This window comes from Hippocampus comes, unplaced genomic scaffold (assembly GCF_001891065.2).
Source record: "Hippocampus comes isolate QL1 unplaced genomic scaffold, H_comes_QL1_v1.1 scaffold71, whole genome shotgun sequence".
Taxonomy (NCBI): Eukaryota; Metazoa; Chordata; class Actinopteri; order Syngnathiformes; family Syngnathidae; genus Hippocampus; species Hippocampus comes.
The window spans coordinates 405,067-420,155 of NW_017805932.1; the positions used below are offsets into that span (position 1 = coordinate 405,067).

Genomic DNA, 15,089 nt, shown 5'->3' on the forward strand with positions numbered 1-15,089 from the left:
TTTTTACGTCGCGAACGCAAAACAAGAAGCAGCGGCAGCGGCGGCGGCGGCGGCCGCGGCGACCGCTCTGCTCGCGTGGCACTTTCTGACATAATCTGTGCTTCCAGTGAGTGGGCAGCAATGACGGCGTGATGTCACGCAGCCACACACAAACACAAACGCGCACACTCCAAAGCACACGCATGTGTTCATGCTACGCTAGAGGGGAGCGCAGTGACTTGCCTGCGAGAGAAGTGATGATGTCACATGGCATGATGTCAAACATGGCCGCCGAGCAGCAGCCAGAATGAAAACTAGTCTGAGAAATTTAATCGACCTACATGTGCAAGAGAAGCAGCCTGGATGCATGACGGTTCTAATGCGTCGAGTCATTTCCAGGTTACGGATGTTTACAGTGTCTTCGTTGACTCTGTGGCGGCATCAGGATCAAAGCAGCATCTCCTTGTAGATGTGATTTCTGGTCATTCGTGCTATTAACTGTAACTACTATTCTATTCCGTTGTGTGCTTGGCATAAGAAAGGAAGTGCTGTTTTGTCTACCTGAGCATAAGCAGTGCTTTGTCTCTCTACTTGGCATGGAAAGTGAACCAGTGTCGCTCATATGTATGAATGTGTATATATTTGTGGGTGTGTGGGTGTGTGTGGGTGCGCAAACACACCCACACACATGCATATGCATATACACACACATGGGCGGCCAGTGGTGGATTGGTTAGCGCGTCAGCGTCACAGTGCAGAGGTGCAGGGTTCGATTCCGGCTCGTGCCTTTCTGTGTGGAGTTTGCATGTTCTTCCCGAGCCTGTGTGGGTTTTCTCCGGGTACTCCGGTTTCCTCCCACATTCCAAAAACATGCATGGCAGTCTGATTGAACACTCTAAATTGTCCCTAGGTGTGAGCGTGAGTGTGGATGGTTGTTCGTCCCTGTGTGCCCTGCGATTGGCCGGCGACCGGTTCAGGGTGTCCCTCGCCTGCTGTCCGATGCCAGCTGGGATAGGCTCCAGCACGCCCCGCGACCCTTGTGAGGATAAGCGGATCAGAAAATGGATGGATGGATGGATATACACAAATACAGATCCATACCCATACCTACATGTAGAAATCGTTGCACGCCAAGTGTGCTCTGGTTCATTTCAAAACAGGTGCTACATGTAACATTCTGCTCTCAAGTAACACGATACGTTTTCATACAAGCAAAAGGTGAAACAGACAAATATTCTTGAGCATTTGTTGGATATCTCTTGTCATTTCCAGCACTTTCAAAGCATTTACACCATGAAATTACAAGATTAAAATAGCAGAACTCTCCCCAGTAGGAAACCTGTTTTTGATAATGTTATGTGCATGAACAAATAAGAGGGAGTTGCCAAAATTTGCCTGCTTTCATTCAGCCCACTCACCCCCTACCCAACACTGCAGTTTTTACAAGCGAGCATATTATGTTTTAGTTTGGTCCATCTGTGTAGTCTGTGCCAGTTTTCACGCGGGCTCTCTCCAAAGCTAATCTGGTTATATAACACAGTAGCAAGGCGGTGATTTCGCCGAAGCTTGCGTTTTGAGGGCGATTTGGGACAAAGCGACATTCAGCTCAGTATACACGGGGATGCTGTGCGTGAGATTTTTCACCATCCTCCTTGTGCTGCCCTTTCTAGACATGGCAGCTGCATATCGCCGTGGTGTCCCTTGATTGCTCACTTTCTTACGCTCGCCGCCGGTGGCGTCGTGGTCTGCTCCGGATCGTCTTAACGCATTCAGAAGCCATCGCTGATTAACAACAACTTGGCTGCTGCTGCTAGCTTAATGGATAGCTTCATGTCAACTCCTTAGGTCAATGTGGTCCGTTGACCTGGTAGTTGACATTTCTGACAATAATATTGCGGATAAACATGGAATTTGTAGGAAATAGCAAACTGACCTGACCTCTTTTCTCCTTGGCTTACGAATTAAAGCAATGTTTATTTGGTTTCCTTACCATAAGAATTTAGTCTCCTATTCATAAAAATTCAAGTCTTTTGTATATTTTCTCCTCTGCATAAGTATTAAAGCAGTGTCATCATGCACTGGATTCCTCTTCAGAATAAGAATTTTAGTGGTGTTTTCTCACATACAGTACATTGTCTCCATGGCATAAGAATTAAAGTAGTGGTTTTTTAATAGCTGTTGTCTTCTCAGCATAAGAATTAAAGCTGTGTCCCCCCCCCCCACCCCCCAAACCGCAAATGTAAGCAGAGACAAAAGTCTCCCCGGCGTATGAATTAAATCAGCGTTTTGCCTCCAGTCCTCAGCATGACAATTAAAGCTGCACTTTTTGTGCATTTGTTGTCTGCTCAGCATGAGAATTTAAAGCATTGTCTCCTTGCATTTGTTGCCTCTGCAACAACTCATAAGCAGGGTCTTCCCGCCCACACGTTGTCACCTCAGCAAGAATTAAAGCAGCCTTTTCTCATCTCTGTTGTCGACTCGACTCGCCATGAAAATTAAAGCAATGTGTGTCACACTTTGTTCTGTTTTTTTGTTTTTGTTTGTTTGTACAGCAGTTTGAGGGATACTTGTCAAAAGGAAAAACTGCTCACTCAACTCAAGTTGAACTTGTAATTGATTGCGGTTGCTGCTTTTCTCCAGAGAATGTCCTACATGACATCAAAAATGTGTTTTTGTTGTCATTTCCCTGGACTTCAACACCACGCATGAGGTCATGGCGTTGAAGAAGCATCCTCTTATGCGTTCCCGTCACTATTTCTGGACTGTGTTCCCATATATAATTGAAACAAACATCGTCAAGCCGCGCACAAGCCATTAAACCTCCTGTTTCTGCTCGAGTTGTCCGAAGTGTCTGCTTGATCAGGAGCAGGTTTGTTGACGGACGCGAAGCCGCCACACGAGGGCGCCGCGAAGGCCTCGCCGCTCCGCCCGATGCAACGACACTTCTGATTGGCCGAAAAGCCGGTAGACTTTGACAGCATGTTCGCTATTAGCCAGTCGGCAAGCGGGGCGGGGCTTGTACTCTGCGCTCCAGCAATATAGTCCGCAGCCGGCGAACGCAGCTGGGCCACAAGGAAGCACGGAACGCACCGACGAGGAGCGAGGAGAGAGGAGGGAAAGGCGCACGCAAGTGACGAGAAGGACTCTATGTCATGTCGAGGACTCAAGAAGGCTGGACCACTGTTTGAGTTGTTCGTTTGTTCGAGTGACGCGTGTACCAAAGAGTCGCAACCAAAACCAACATGCTTTGCCACGTTACGCGTCCGGACTCGGTGGTGATGGAAGTGGAAGTTGACGCCAAGGCCAAGGGAGAAGACTGCTTGAACAAGGTGAGCTTCAGCGTCGGCGCCGGGACAAAAGAAAGACGCCATCCGATACCTTTTAAAGTAAATCGGAAGAGTAACGCGCGGAACGTGCGATTTGGCTCCAGTGGTCATGACAAACTTCATTCCGGTGTGCTGTTCAATGTTCCACACCTGAATCGGACAGATTAGCGAGAAACTTCACACAAGAAGTCGCAAGGATATTAAATTGCGGATGCGGCAAACCGCAACAAAAGTGAAGGCGCATCCACATGAACGGCTTGTTCTGCAAAGGTTACTCGAGTTCATTCTCATCGCCGAGCGCCTTCGCTGTCCGCCTCTGCGACGGAATCCAAACAAAGCGAAAGTTTTTGGACCGCACTTTTTAAAAGTCCACTTTTCGTCGAATTCCCGTACGGCTCTGTAGTTAGTACGCGGGCCTTGACGGAGTTTGATCATGTTATATAATCTGGAGTCCCTCGGTTGCATCTACTACTGCCGCTGCTGCTGAGGGGGCGTGGCCTGCGGGCTGTAAAGTCGGAGGAACATCCTCTCGCAAAAAGTCAAAACAACAACTCAGGGGTGTCCAAACTCTGTCCTTTGAGGGCCGGAGTTGAACATGTCCGTCATAGCTCTATTGTTGTGATTGACTCCTCGGTGGGAAAGAGCGATGGCATGACAGGAGTCAACTAGCAATAAATATTTTTAATATTTCCCCCGTCACATTATGACTCTTTGTATAACTTTTTTTTCTCCCCCCCCCCTTATGTTGCGGCATTTTCTCTTTCTTGTGCAACTTAACTTTTTTTTTCTGGAAAATGTTACAAGAATTAAGATGCATCTTTACAACTGTTCGTTTCCCGTTTTGTAATCATTTTAATAATACTTGATAAACTCGGTCATAATTATTTTTTTTTTAAGTGGAACGTTCTCATGATGCTGTTGTTGTTCATCAAGAACAATTTCTACGAACACGTTTTTGTCAGCATGTTGGCCTGAGTACTCCATAATTATTCAAGACATTTTCCTTAATTTGTACAACAATGTAATCAATTAATAATTGTACGGTATTGTTAAAAAAATGTTATGACTGGTCTTTTTTTCTCTCTCTCTCTCTCTCTCTCTCTCTCTCTTGGTCTTTTTTTTTGTCTCTCTCTCTTCTCCAGGTTTGCAGGAAGTTGGGCATCATTGAAGTGGACTACTTCGGGCCAGGTTTGCGGGAAGTTGGGCATCATTGAAGTGGACTACTTCGGGCTGCAGTTGACTGGCAGCAAAGGGGAGAACCTGTGGATGAACCTGCGCAATCGCATCTGCCAGCAAGTGGACAACGTGGCGCCGTGCCGACTGAGGCTGCGGGTCAAATTCTTCGTCGAGCCTCATCTCATTCTGCAGGAACAAACCAGGTATTGACACTGTTTCAAATGATTTGCCCACGGGGCTCGTCGATTGATCGGGAGGGTCGATTACATTTGGGTTTTTGGGTCAAGCTCAGGATTGGAAGTTTCGGCGGAGGTTTCTTGGTGGCTTCCATCATTGAAAGCGCAATGCAAGCGTAGTTAGCTCATCACTACAAAACGTCTTCGAGTAACCCCATTCCCAAGCTCTTCCGGGGTTACTGCAGGTCGTTGTGGTGTAGCAGGAGTTGTGAGCCAGCAGCTCTTTGCCTGGCGCCCCTGCCCCCCACTTTCCGGGACCTCTGTCACTGCCGCCCCCTCCCCCCCACTCAGGCTGGGAATGAGTGACACAACGTTGCGCCGGGCAAAAACGCCACTTTGACATTTTTGCGTTGGCCGCTTGGAAAAACGCCGCAGCAGAGGCCGGTATGTTCTGGCCTCACATTTTGTCAGGGGAATTGAGGTTGCTACGAATAGATGCACATTTAGTTGCTTGGGCAATTACAATGATCCAAAAATTTGAAGCCTGCTTAATCCGGAACTAGAAAAAAATAACATGCATGTGTTTATTTGCCAAATAAATAATTCAGCATGCTTACCTTTTTATTCCTCATTTTTATATATATATATATATATATATATATATATATTATATTTTTAGTCAAATGGTTTCTTAAATCTTAACTTATTTTTACTCCGTTTTATTTGAATTTTTAAAAACATTTCTATTAAAATCAGATTTTGAATACCTTTAAAGCTGTACCGTTTTAAATTAAATCTATTTATTTTATTGACACTGACACATTAAAATGGTGTACCTTTTTAAAATACCATATTTATTTTTTAACCCAGTTATTTTATTTCATTTATTTCGCTGCTTATTTGCCTTTAGTTGACATCCATTTTTTTTTCTTTTTTTTTCTTTTTTTTTTTTGCTAACCATTTAACAGAAAATGAACCATAGGCTGATATCAGAAAGGGTCTGTTTTTAATTAACCCATTTTTTAAAAAGTGGTGTTTTTTATTATTATTTCAATTTTTAAATGAAACACGTTTGAACACATCAATTGCAGAAGAAGAAAAAAAATAATCTTGATAAAGTTGGCGGGTCATCCTCTTTGCGTTTTACTGTCTGCCTCAAAGGTTTCCAAATATGGGCCTGAGGGCTGGCGCAGGGTTGCATGAAGGGGGCGAGTCAGCACTTGTTCTGACAGCCAACGTGTGAAACAAGAGCACAGTCTGGCGAAGCCTTTGTTTGTTGGATGTCCCGCTTCTTACACTGTTCGTTTTACAATGATTATTTTTTTCTATTTATTTATTCTTTGCATTGGAAGTTTTTGTCCCGAAACAGCACGACGAGGCCGTTCATTTCCTAGAATTGAGCACCCACACAAAGTGTACTCAAACTCAGTTTAAGGTCGAGTGGGCATTTCACTTGCCATCAGTTCAAACTAAAAAAAATAAAAATAAAGTGCAATAAGTCATTTGCGAAGCCAAACCGGCATAGCGCATCTCCGATTCAATATCGATGTTAGCTCATTTAACATGGAGTCAAAATCAGATTCACCAGTGCAGAATGTGAGGATGGCAACCCCAAGTGGACAGAAATAAGAGCCGCAAGTCTTGCTAATGTCTAATAGGACTGTCTAACCGGTGCAATATCCATCCATCCATCCATCTTCTAATCCGCTTATGCTCACAAAGGTCGCAAACGTACTGGAGCCTCGGTGCAATACCTGGAATGTAAAGACATTTGATCGTTATAGCTTCTCTAAATGTAACAGTGATGATTCGCCAAAACAATATGTGCAGCAGAACGTGCTATGTCCAAGGCCCGTTTCTATTTATAGCCGCGAGCAGACACAAGTGGGAGACACAAAGCACTGAGTCAGGAATTCTGCTTGTCAAGGCTCACTAGTTTGAGGGTCTTGAGTGACGGTGTTTCCCAGTCCTCCATTGTACTGTGTCCTGTATGTTGTATACAATTTGGGAAAAAGAACAGAAACCGGACTATCCCAAAAATAGGTGGAAACAATCCGGAATTACATTTAAACAACTTGCAACATTTGCATTAGAATTTCTTGAATAGAATAACACCACAGAGTGAGCCCCATGAGTTTCTGTTTGGGCATTTATGAACTTTGGCTTTGGGGAACCCATTCCCAATTATTTGTGGATTCTCCACTTCTGATTCCTTTCGAACGTGTTGACTTTGCGCAGGAAGTCTCGTTTGCAGGGCCGCTGTCACCCTTGACCTACTTAATGTGAGCTGGTTGTCGTTGCTCTGCAGGCACGCCTCATTGTGTCACATGCGCGTGCGCACACACACACACACACACATCGCTCTGCAGGCACGCCTCATTGTGTCACATGCGCACACACACACACACACACACACCAATCTGTTACGCAAAAGGCACGTAGAGAAGGTGTTGCGCACATAGGTAATGTTCAACTGGTGCTTTTGGAAGATCAACACACACATACATCGGCTGTGCGTGTGTGTTCATGCGCTATTGTGTCAAGTGTGTAGCACGCTTTTGGAAGATCAACACACACACACATACATCAGAAACGAGGCTGTGCATGTGTGTTCATGCGCTATTGTGTCAAGTGTGTAGCACGCGTGCAACATGTTTGTGCGGCGACTGAGCATGATCAGCAGTTTGAGACAAAGCCCCCCCCTAACATAAAAAAGGGGCGCCAAGTTCCAGGCTTGTTTTCCATCTATACGCCCCCCCCCCCTTCTTCTTATAGGGCGTTTGCGTTATGTAACGTGCGCTGCACTGAGCGCGCTCAAAATTGCTTATGTAAGTTGCCGCTCGCCTGCCGTCCAGCTGACGGGGCGGCTCAAGCCTGACGTTTAGGTTGTGCGTAACCTATGGCGTGCAAATGGCACTTGGGCCATGGATAAACCCCCTCCGCCCCCGACAAATGGTTAGAATGTATCACACCTACAACTGGCTTCATTTCCGCGAGCTTATCAAGTGGCGGCTGTTTAGAAAGCAGAGTTTGGCCGGACTGTCGGCTGTTATTTTGAATCAAGGAGTTGACGCAATGAATCACTTTGAAAATTGACAGTCGCACGACTTCATTTGGACACACACAAAAAAATAATAACAATCATAATGCTACTTTAACCCTTTCATGCAGCGTATAAGCTGTCCACTTTTGGCTTCGTGGGCTAAAAATCCAGCAAGCGCCAATGCTAATGTTAGCATCCACGATGCAGCAGCCCTCTTCTTCTTCTGTTTTTTTTTTTTTAGCTCCTTAAATGCGTGAAATAGGCTATAAGCTTCATGAAGTAAGGACACGGAGACCTTCCGGTGGTGAGGCGCTCCAAAATGAGGTTGTTGTTGTAGTTAAGCATCTTATTTGCATTAATCTGCCTTTCTGCGATGTGGTCCAACAAACCGCTTTGCGTCGTTAAACTTCACCCGCTGGAGGCTGTGTGTGTGTGTGTGTGTGTGTGTGTGTGTGTGTGTGTGTGTGTGTGTGTGTGTGTGTGTGTGTGTGTCCCCCACACCCCCTGCTATTTGATTGAGATAGCGTTGGGTGAAACAGCAGGGCATGGGCTATTGGCACACAACTTAGTTTTTTTTTTATTTTTTATCAGAGGTATTTAATCTTTTAACCTTTTATGTTTGTGTTTTTTGTTGTCTGGCCTCAAGCTAAAGTTTAACTACGGAGGAATCTTTGCAGTCGTGAGCCAGTTTTTTGTTTTTTTTTTTTTTTTTTTTTAACAGTATCTAGAGCAGCGGTCCGCAACCCCCGGGTCACGGACTGGCACCGATCCGTGGGTCATTCGGTAGCGGGTCGCACAGAAAGAATAAATAACTTAGATCCGTTTTATTCATTTTGGAATCTGAAAAATGCTTTATTTTGAAAAATTACCAGATTCTCTGATACATCCGTCTACAGTATGCCACTCTTGACTCAGGCAAAGGCGCGCTTCTCGATCACATGATAGGTTACCGCTAAAATGAAACCTAGAAGCTAGCAAAATGAGTAAAAAAACAAAACGTCTTTGGAAAGGGGAAAAGACCCCGGGCTAAGAGACAGAAGAGGAGACTACGAATTTCAAGAAAAAGAACCCTACATTTAATAGACTGTATTAGGATTTCCTACTTAAAATACGGATTTATCTCAACGGGAGATTCCCACGCACCAAGCCCACTCTGCATAATATGCGGCGATGGTGAGTCGTATTTTTCATGCACTTTGTATTTGCGGCGTATCTTAATTTGAAGGCAGGTTTAAATGTTACCATAGCGACCAGAGAGTATTGCGGCCAGATAGGACGTTCCTCGTGTCATGATTCGTGTTTATTATTATGTTTGGAAAATACCACGGTTTTCATGCAAATTACATCATATTAGTTTGTTGTAAGGATGGTCCCTGAAAGTATTGTCTGACATGAAATCGATCCATGGAGCAAAAAAGGTTTGGGATCTAGAGTATCTAGTTGAAACATTCTTTGCTTGAAAAAAAATGTGGGGTGAGAAGGAAAGGGAAAAAAAAACCTGATTTCAGCCACAAAATATAGAAGGTAGCATGGACGTCCCGTACAAAATAAAACGATCACATGTAAGTGTGCATCAACACAAAATTAGGTGACTGTCTAATCAAGAAATCGAGGACCCGTGTCCTAAACTGAACAGGAAGTTGTCCATTTGGTGTAAATTGACATAGCTTGTGTTCCGCAAAGGAATTGGTCCAAATGATCGTCGATTCAAAGCTGGCGTCAGACTATTTGTTGCGATGTTAAATTCCAAGGATGTTTTGCTCATGCCATCTATTACAGCTCATGCACGGCCAACGTTGTCATCTCCACGCCTATTGACTCCCAAACGTCGCCTTTGTTTTAATGCCATTTGGCGCCGAGCGGCAAGAGCCATACGACATCAGTTTCTAAGTGCAGAGTGATGGGAGAGTTTACTGCAGTTCATTGACTGCTAGTAACCCCCGGCATTTGGGAACGGCAGCACAAACCGCATTGTTGGGACGGAAACTCTTGCGGGTGATTGGCTGCGAGCGACTGCAGCGTCCAAGCGGCGGTGTTGGGTTTCACTTTGTGTAGGAGAGACGTTTTGTTCTCGGCATCCCCCTCCAGGTGGAAGATCCTACATTGGTACAGCAGTTTTAGAGAGAAACCCAAAAGCCTTTAACTCTCACAACAAAATATTTTTTCAGACCAGTTAAATGGCCTGCTCAAATCAGTTAGCCAAAAAACAGAACTCGTCCCAACCGCGCAGATGTTATGTTGGCCGAACGGGTGTCGGGAGCTCGAGCCAAAACCCACCAAAGTTTGTGGCTACAAAATTTCGGCCTTCCGCCAGCTGTGGCCCGCAGCAGTTCTATCACCCGGAAACTTACTGGACAAACTTTTGAACGAGTTCCATTTACAGCACGGCTCATTTTTATTTATTTACCCTGCCGGCGTGAGAAGCGGTTTTGTTTTTGTGCCGCTGCTGCCGGAGAGTTGCTCGTTCCCTCGCATTCCGCCTCAGGGCAGTCAGACTAAAAGAGCTGTCAACTTCCTTGCCGATTCTTTTTAAAAATAAATGTTTATCCTGAGCCAAACGCCAGCACCTGTTGACATGGGCGGGTACCAGTCGACAACTGTGCGCTGGGCTCGCCGCGGTTGACTCGTGTTACATTCGATTTTGAGGACCACCGCCTCGGATGTTTGGTCATTGTCGTCATTTGTTGGTTTGTAGCGCACCGCTGTCGTTGCCGTCGCCTTGTTACGTTTTTCTGTCATGACCCAGAATGTTCAGTTGTTATCATCCATCCAGCTGTCCATTTTCCGATCCGCTTTATCCTAACAAGGGTTGCGGGGGGGTGCTGCAGCCTATCCCAGCTGTCTTCGGGCAGTAAGCGGGGGACACCCTGAACCGGTTGCCAGCCGATCGCAGGGCACACGTAGACGAACAACCGTCCGCACTCACACTCAACACCTCGGGACAATTTAGTGTTCACTCAGCCTGCCATGCATGTTTTTGGAATATGGGAGGAAACCGGAGTACCCGGAGAAAACCCACGCAGGCACGGGGAGAACATGCAAACTCCACACAGGGAGGCCGGAGCCGGGATTGAACCCATGACCTCTGCACGGTGAGGTCGACACGCTAACCACTGGGCCGCCCAGTTGTTATCATCACGTCAATATTAGTTTGATAGGATTACAGGAGCAACAGAACGGTGGTAAAATGTTGCGGTAGAAAGCTATTTGTGGTTTAACAATTTTGAATTGGATCCAAATGCAGGGAGTTTGACCTCGGCAGAGGTCTGCACAGACGTTGCGAGAACTCAAGAGGCAACCATAAACGGATACAATTCTGCATTTGACTCGATTGAGAAAATGTCCGTCTCAAAAGGTGTTGGGCTGCATTGATGCTCGGCGACCGATGGTAACCCGGCTCCGCCTCAACTGTAGTAACCCCGGCTTGCGCCTTGCCCTGTAGTAACCCCGGGTCGGAGCCCTGCCGCTCTCCAGTCTATTGTTTGCATCAGGTAGGTCCGCAAAACCAGCGGCGCTGCGTCACATGACTCCCGCTGCGCTTCACACAATGGAGCAGTGTTTGTTGTGCTGCGTGCAAGAGGGTAGCCGGTGGGCTAAGAACGGGATGTTTGACAGCATATCAAAGCACTGTTTGTTACACCCACGCTCGGTGGGCTACACCGCCAGCTTGTTATGCTCTGGCTTTGTCGGGAGCGGCTCTTGCAGTTGAAGTCAATTCGGCCCCCTGAGTATGTCTCGGATGGCCCCTGAAGCCCGGATAAGGAAGCGCCGCTGTCGCGGTGTTGTGCCCCCCGCGGACCAGCTCCTCGGAAGAGACCGGCAAGAGACTTGAGCTATGTTTAAGTCGAACAGTTTAACATGTTAAAAATCGAACTTGAGTATCTGTTGTCTTGGAAAGGTTGCCATATCCGCCATTTCAGCACGGGGCCGGAGACACAAAATACTGCAATCAGGACTTGCTGGACTAAGCTGGTGTCTGGTAGTCAACGTCAAAGCCCCGTTTCGATTTTCAGTTCTTCGCTTTCCCACAGTTTCCGCCCTGTCTCTGATGATAACCCCAAAGTAGGGTCGCTTCATCGCCCACCATTCCACATCTCGTCTAGACTTCTCGTCCAGCTAAAAAACAATACTGGCTCGCTGTCGCATCCAACATTTATCCTTCTGTGCCTTTTATATAGAATGCAGCAAGGTGGAATGCTACTGCGGCATCCTGCAAGTCACATCTTAATTAACGAGGGGGAAATAACTACTATCCGGTGCTAAATTCTCACACCTCATTTCCAACATTTCAATGTTACTTTTCACACAGTCGCCGTCTGGCCTGTTTTACCTGCGACACTACCCCGAAGCTAATAAATGGGTTGCCTTCAGGCACCACCAGTCCATACCACAGCCCAATCAAACGACTCTTTTGAGACTTTCTCCGGCTCACCGTCCTTTTGTCTAAGGATCCGATGCATCATGCTGGAGTTGAAGTCATTCCCAAACGAGATCATGTAGCTTCGTGGCGGATGTGAGGCTTACAAAGTGTACCGACGTGAGTCACTAGTAGGCCTGCCCAACCTGATTTACAGTTCCAATCTTCTTAAAAGTTACTGTGCTAGAGGTCAACGACAAGGAGGCGTTGTAGGCTGAGGTTACTTCAGTTCAAAAGACTGAGTGATGATGTCATGGTGTACTCGTCTCCCGCTGTTGAAGAATTCCTTACATCTTGTGGACAAAACAATGGTCAGCCGCCCACCTCCCCAAGCCGACGCGTATTTTTCACAGTGGTTGCTGTTTTCTTTGGCCGGGCCAGAACTCTGTGTTCTCGCCACGTTGTTCGAGCGGAACATAAACAGTTTCTCCTCGTAATGCCGCCGCGTTTTTCAATCGAGCTGAGCCGGCTGATAAATTTCACCCCCCACAAAGCACCGTGCGACGAAAAGTAGCAATCGCTGGCCAAATAATGTCACCAGCACCTGCGGTGAGACTCAAAGCTCTTCTTCCTGGAACTTCTGATTGTGCATCTTTACCAAGGCACTGAAAACAGAAAGTGAGTCATTGTGACTCTGTCGAGGGCGCCTGTTCTGCCTCTTTGTGTTGCAGTTGGCCCGGTCACATAGTCAGGACTTCTAGTACACTGAATCAGAGATTCTAGCGGTAACCGGACTCCGTTTGTCCCCCCAGACACATTTTCTTCACACATGTGAAAGAGGACCTCCACAACGGCCACCTGCGCATGGGCTCGGAGCAGGCCGAGGAACTGAGCGCTCTGCTGGCCCAGGCCGAGTTCGGCGACTACAACCAAAACACAGCCCAGTATTGGTACTCGGAGCTCTGCGGGGAGGAGCCGTGTCCCGCTACTGTCAACAGGTAAGGGGGGAGTTACACCATGTATGTAACAAGTGCAGTCAGAGATCAATACGAGTCGGGGCATTGCTCTTTTAAGTTCTTACGCAACCTGATGACGGTTCCAGAGGGTCACGGAGTAGTGTGTTCATTGACTACTGTACGAGATCGATCGAGATGTTACTTTGTTTCGTTTTGTCTGCTGAATAAAACTGCCGACCTGTCATCACAGCATCGTGTCCAGACACAAGGCCCTGGAGGGCTTGAGCCAGACCTCGGTGGAGTACCAAGCCCTGCAGCTGGTCTCTTCGCTGGAGCACTATGGCGTGGAGTGGCACTGGGCCCGTGACGCCAACGGCCAGCGCTTGGCCATCGGCGTCGGCCCCGAAGGCATCGCTGTGTGTAAGGAGGACTTTAGCCTCATCAACCGGTGGGTCCCTCCTTCCACGGGCCTCAAAAGTAAATGTTCCTCTTCAGCCAATGGCCTGAAGCGGGCTTTGGGGTTTTGGCCGCGCTGTGCGATAAGAAATTGACGCCCCCTCACCCGAACATGTCATTGATAAATGCCGCCTCTTCTGCGCAGAGTTAGCTACCCCGTCATTCAGATTGCCACTCAGTCAGGCAAGACTGTGTACCTGACTGTCACCAAGGACAACAATGACAGCGTGGTGCTCATGTTCAAGCTGATCAGCAACCGCGCCGCCAGTGGCCTATACCGAGCCATCACAGAAACCCACGCCTTCTACCGGTAAGCGGACCATTCAGCGCCGCCAGTGACAACAAAGCTATTTGCAAAACAAATCGAGCAACTTCTTGCCGGTAACTCCAAAACGTTATTGAAAAGTCACTGTTCAAGTTGTGCCCTTTGTCCCGTCCTTTAAGGTGCGACACCGTGACCAATGCAGTGATGATGCAGTACAGCCGCGACTTCAAAGGCCACCTGGCATCGCTCTTCCTCAACGAGAACATCAACCTGGGCAAGAAGTACGTCTTCGACATCCGCCGCACCTCCAAGGAAGTCTACGACCACGCGCGGCGCGCCCTCTACAACGCTGGCATGGTGGATTTGATGTCCCGCTCTGGGGGCGAACGCTCGACACACCCGCGCTCGCCCAATCGCCAGGACGGTTCCGACGACGACGACGACGGCTCCGACTGCGGCAGCTGCCAGCAGAGTCGGGCGCTGCAGGAGCGGCTGCACAAACTGCAGGAGGCGCTGTTGTGCATGCTGTGCTGCGAGGAGCAGATCAACGCCGCCTTCTGCCCCTGCGGGCACCTGGTGTGCTGCCAGACATGCGCCAACCAGCTGCAGGTGAGACTCGGGTCTCGGCCGCCGACATTTTCAGGCCCATCCCCAACTTAACTCCCTGCTATGCCTTTGCATTAGAGAAACCGCCAATACGAAAATGAAATCGGTATTTATCAAATGACAAAGTCAAGATGCATCATACTGACTAGTAAATGTAAGGTGTGCAGATTTTTGCTAGTTGAACCTGGCTTGCTCTGAGCAGCCAACCGGAGAACAGAAAAATGGTGATGTCATCAGCTAGCCTTGTGAACACAAATTTCACATCTGCTTCGTCAAAGAAACAGTCTCACTTCTAATATAGTTCAAGCCAGTTAGGACAGGTAAGGGTGACTTAGAACTGTTTTCGTGTTGTGATAAAATTCACCTCCATATCAATTTTTTATGTGGAACTTTGCTACTTGTCTACGACAGTCGCTTACTGAAATCTGTGTTTTCATATTTCAAAAGCCAACAGCGAGCTATGCATGAAAACCCCCTGACTGTGTCTTTCCTATTTCCTGGCAGTTGTGTCCGGTGTGTCGCTCGGAGGTGGAGCACGTTCAGCACGTCTACCTGCCCACCTGCACCAGCCTGCTCAACCTGGCTATGAATGGCCAGCGTGCCAACCGCGTGGTGGGCGGCGGCGGCATCCCCGCGTCCATCTGCCGCGATCTGGCCTCCCCTCACGACTGCGACGGCGACGACTACAGCAAAATCTTCACGCATACGTGAGGGATGCCTCAGACATTTTTTTTTTTTTTTTTTTTTTT

At 47.5% G+C, this 15,089-nt stretch overlaps 1 protein-coding gene across 1 annotated transcript; it reads left to right on the top strand.

Annotated features, from left to right (window-relative positions):
- Positions 1 to 3,026: 3,026 nt before the first annotated feature.
- Positions 3,027 to 15,089, top strand: mylipa (myosin regulatory light chain interacting protein a). Its single transcript, XM_019890321.1, has 7 exons — positions 3,027 to 3,308; positions 4,494 to 4,684; positions 12,870 to 13,055; positions 13,264 to 13,461; positions 13,615 to 13,779; positions 13,914 to 14,343; positions 14,845 to 15,089. Exons 1-7 carry the CDS (start codon positions 3,222 to 3,224, stop codon positions 15,049 to 15,051), a joined length of 1,464 nt encoding a protein of 487 aa, XP_019745880.1. The 5' UTR covers positions 3,027 to 3,221; the 3' UTR covers positions 15,052 to 15,089.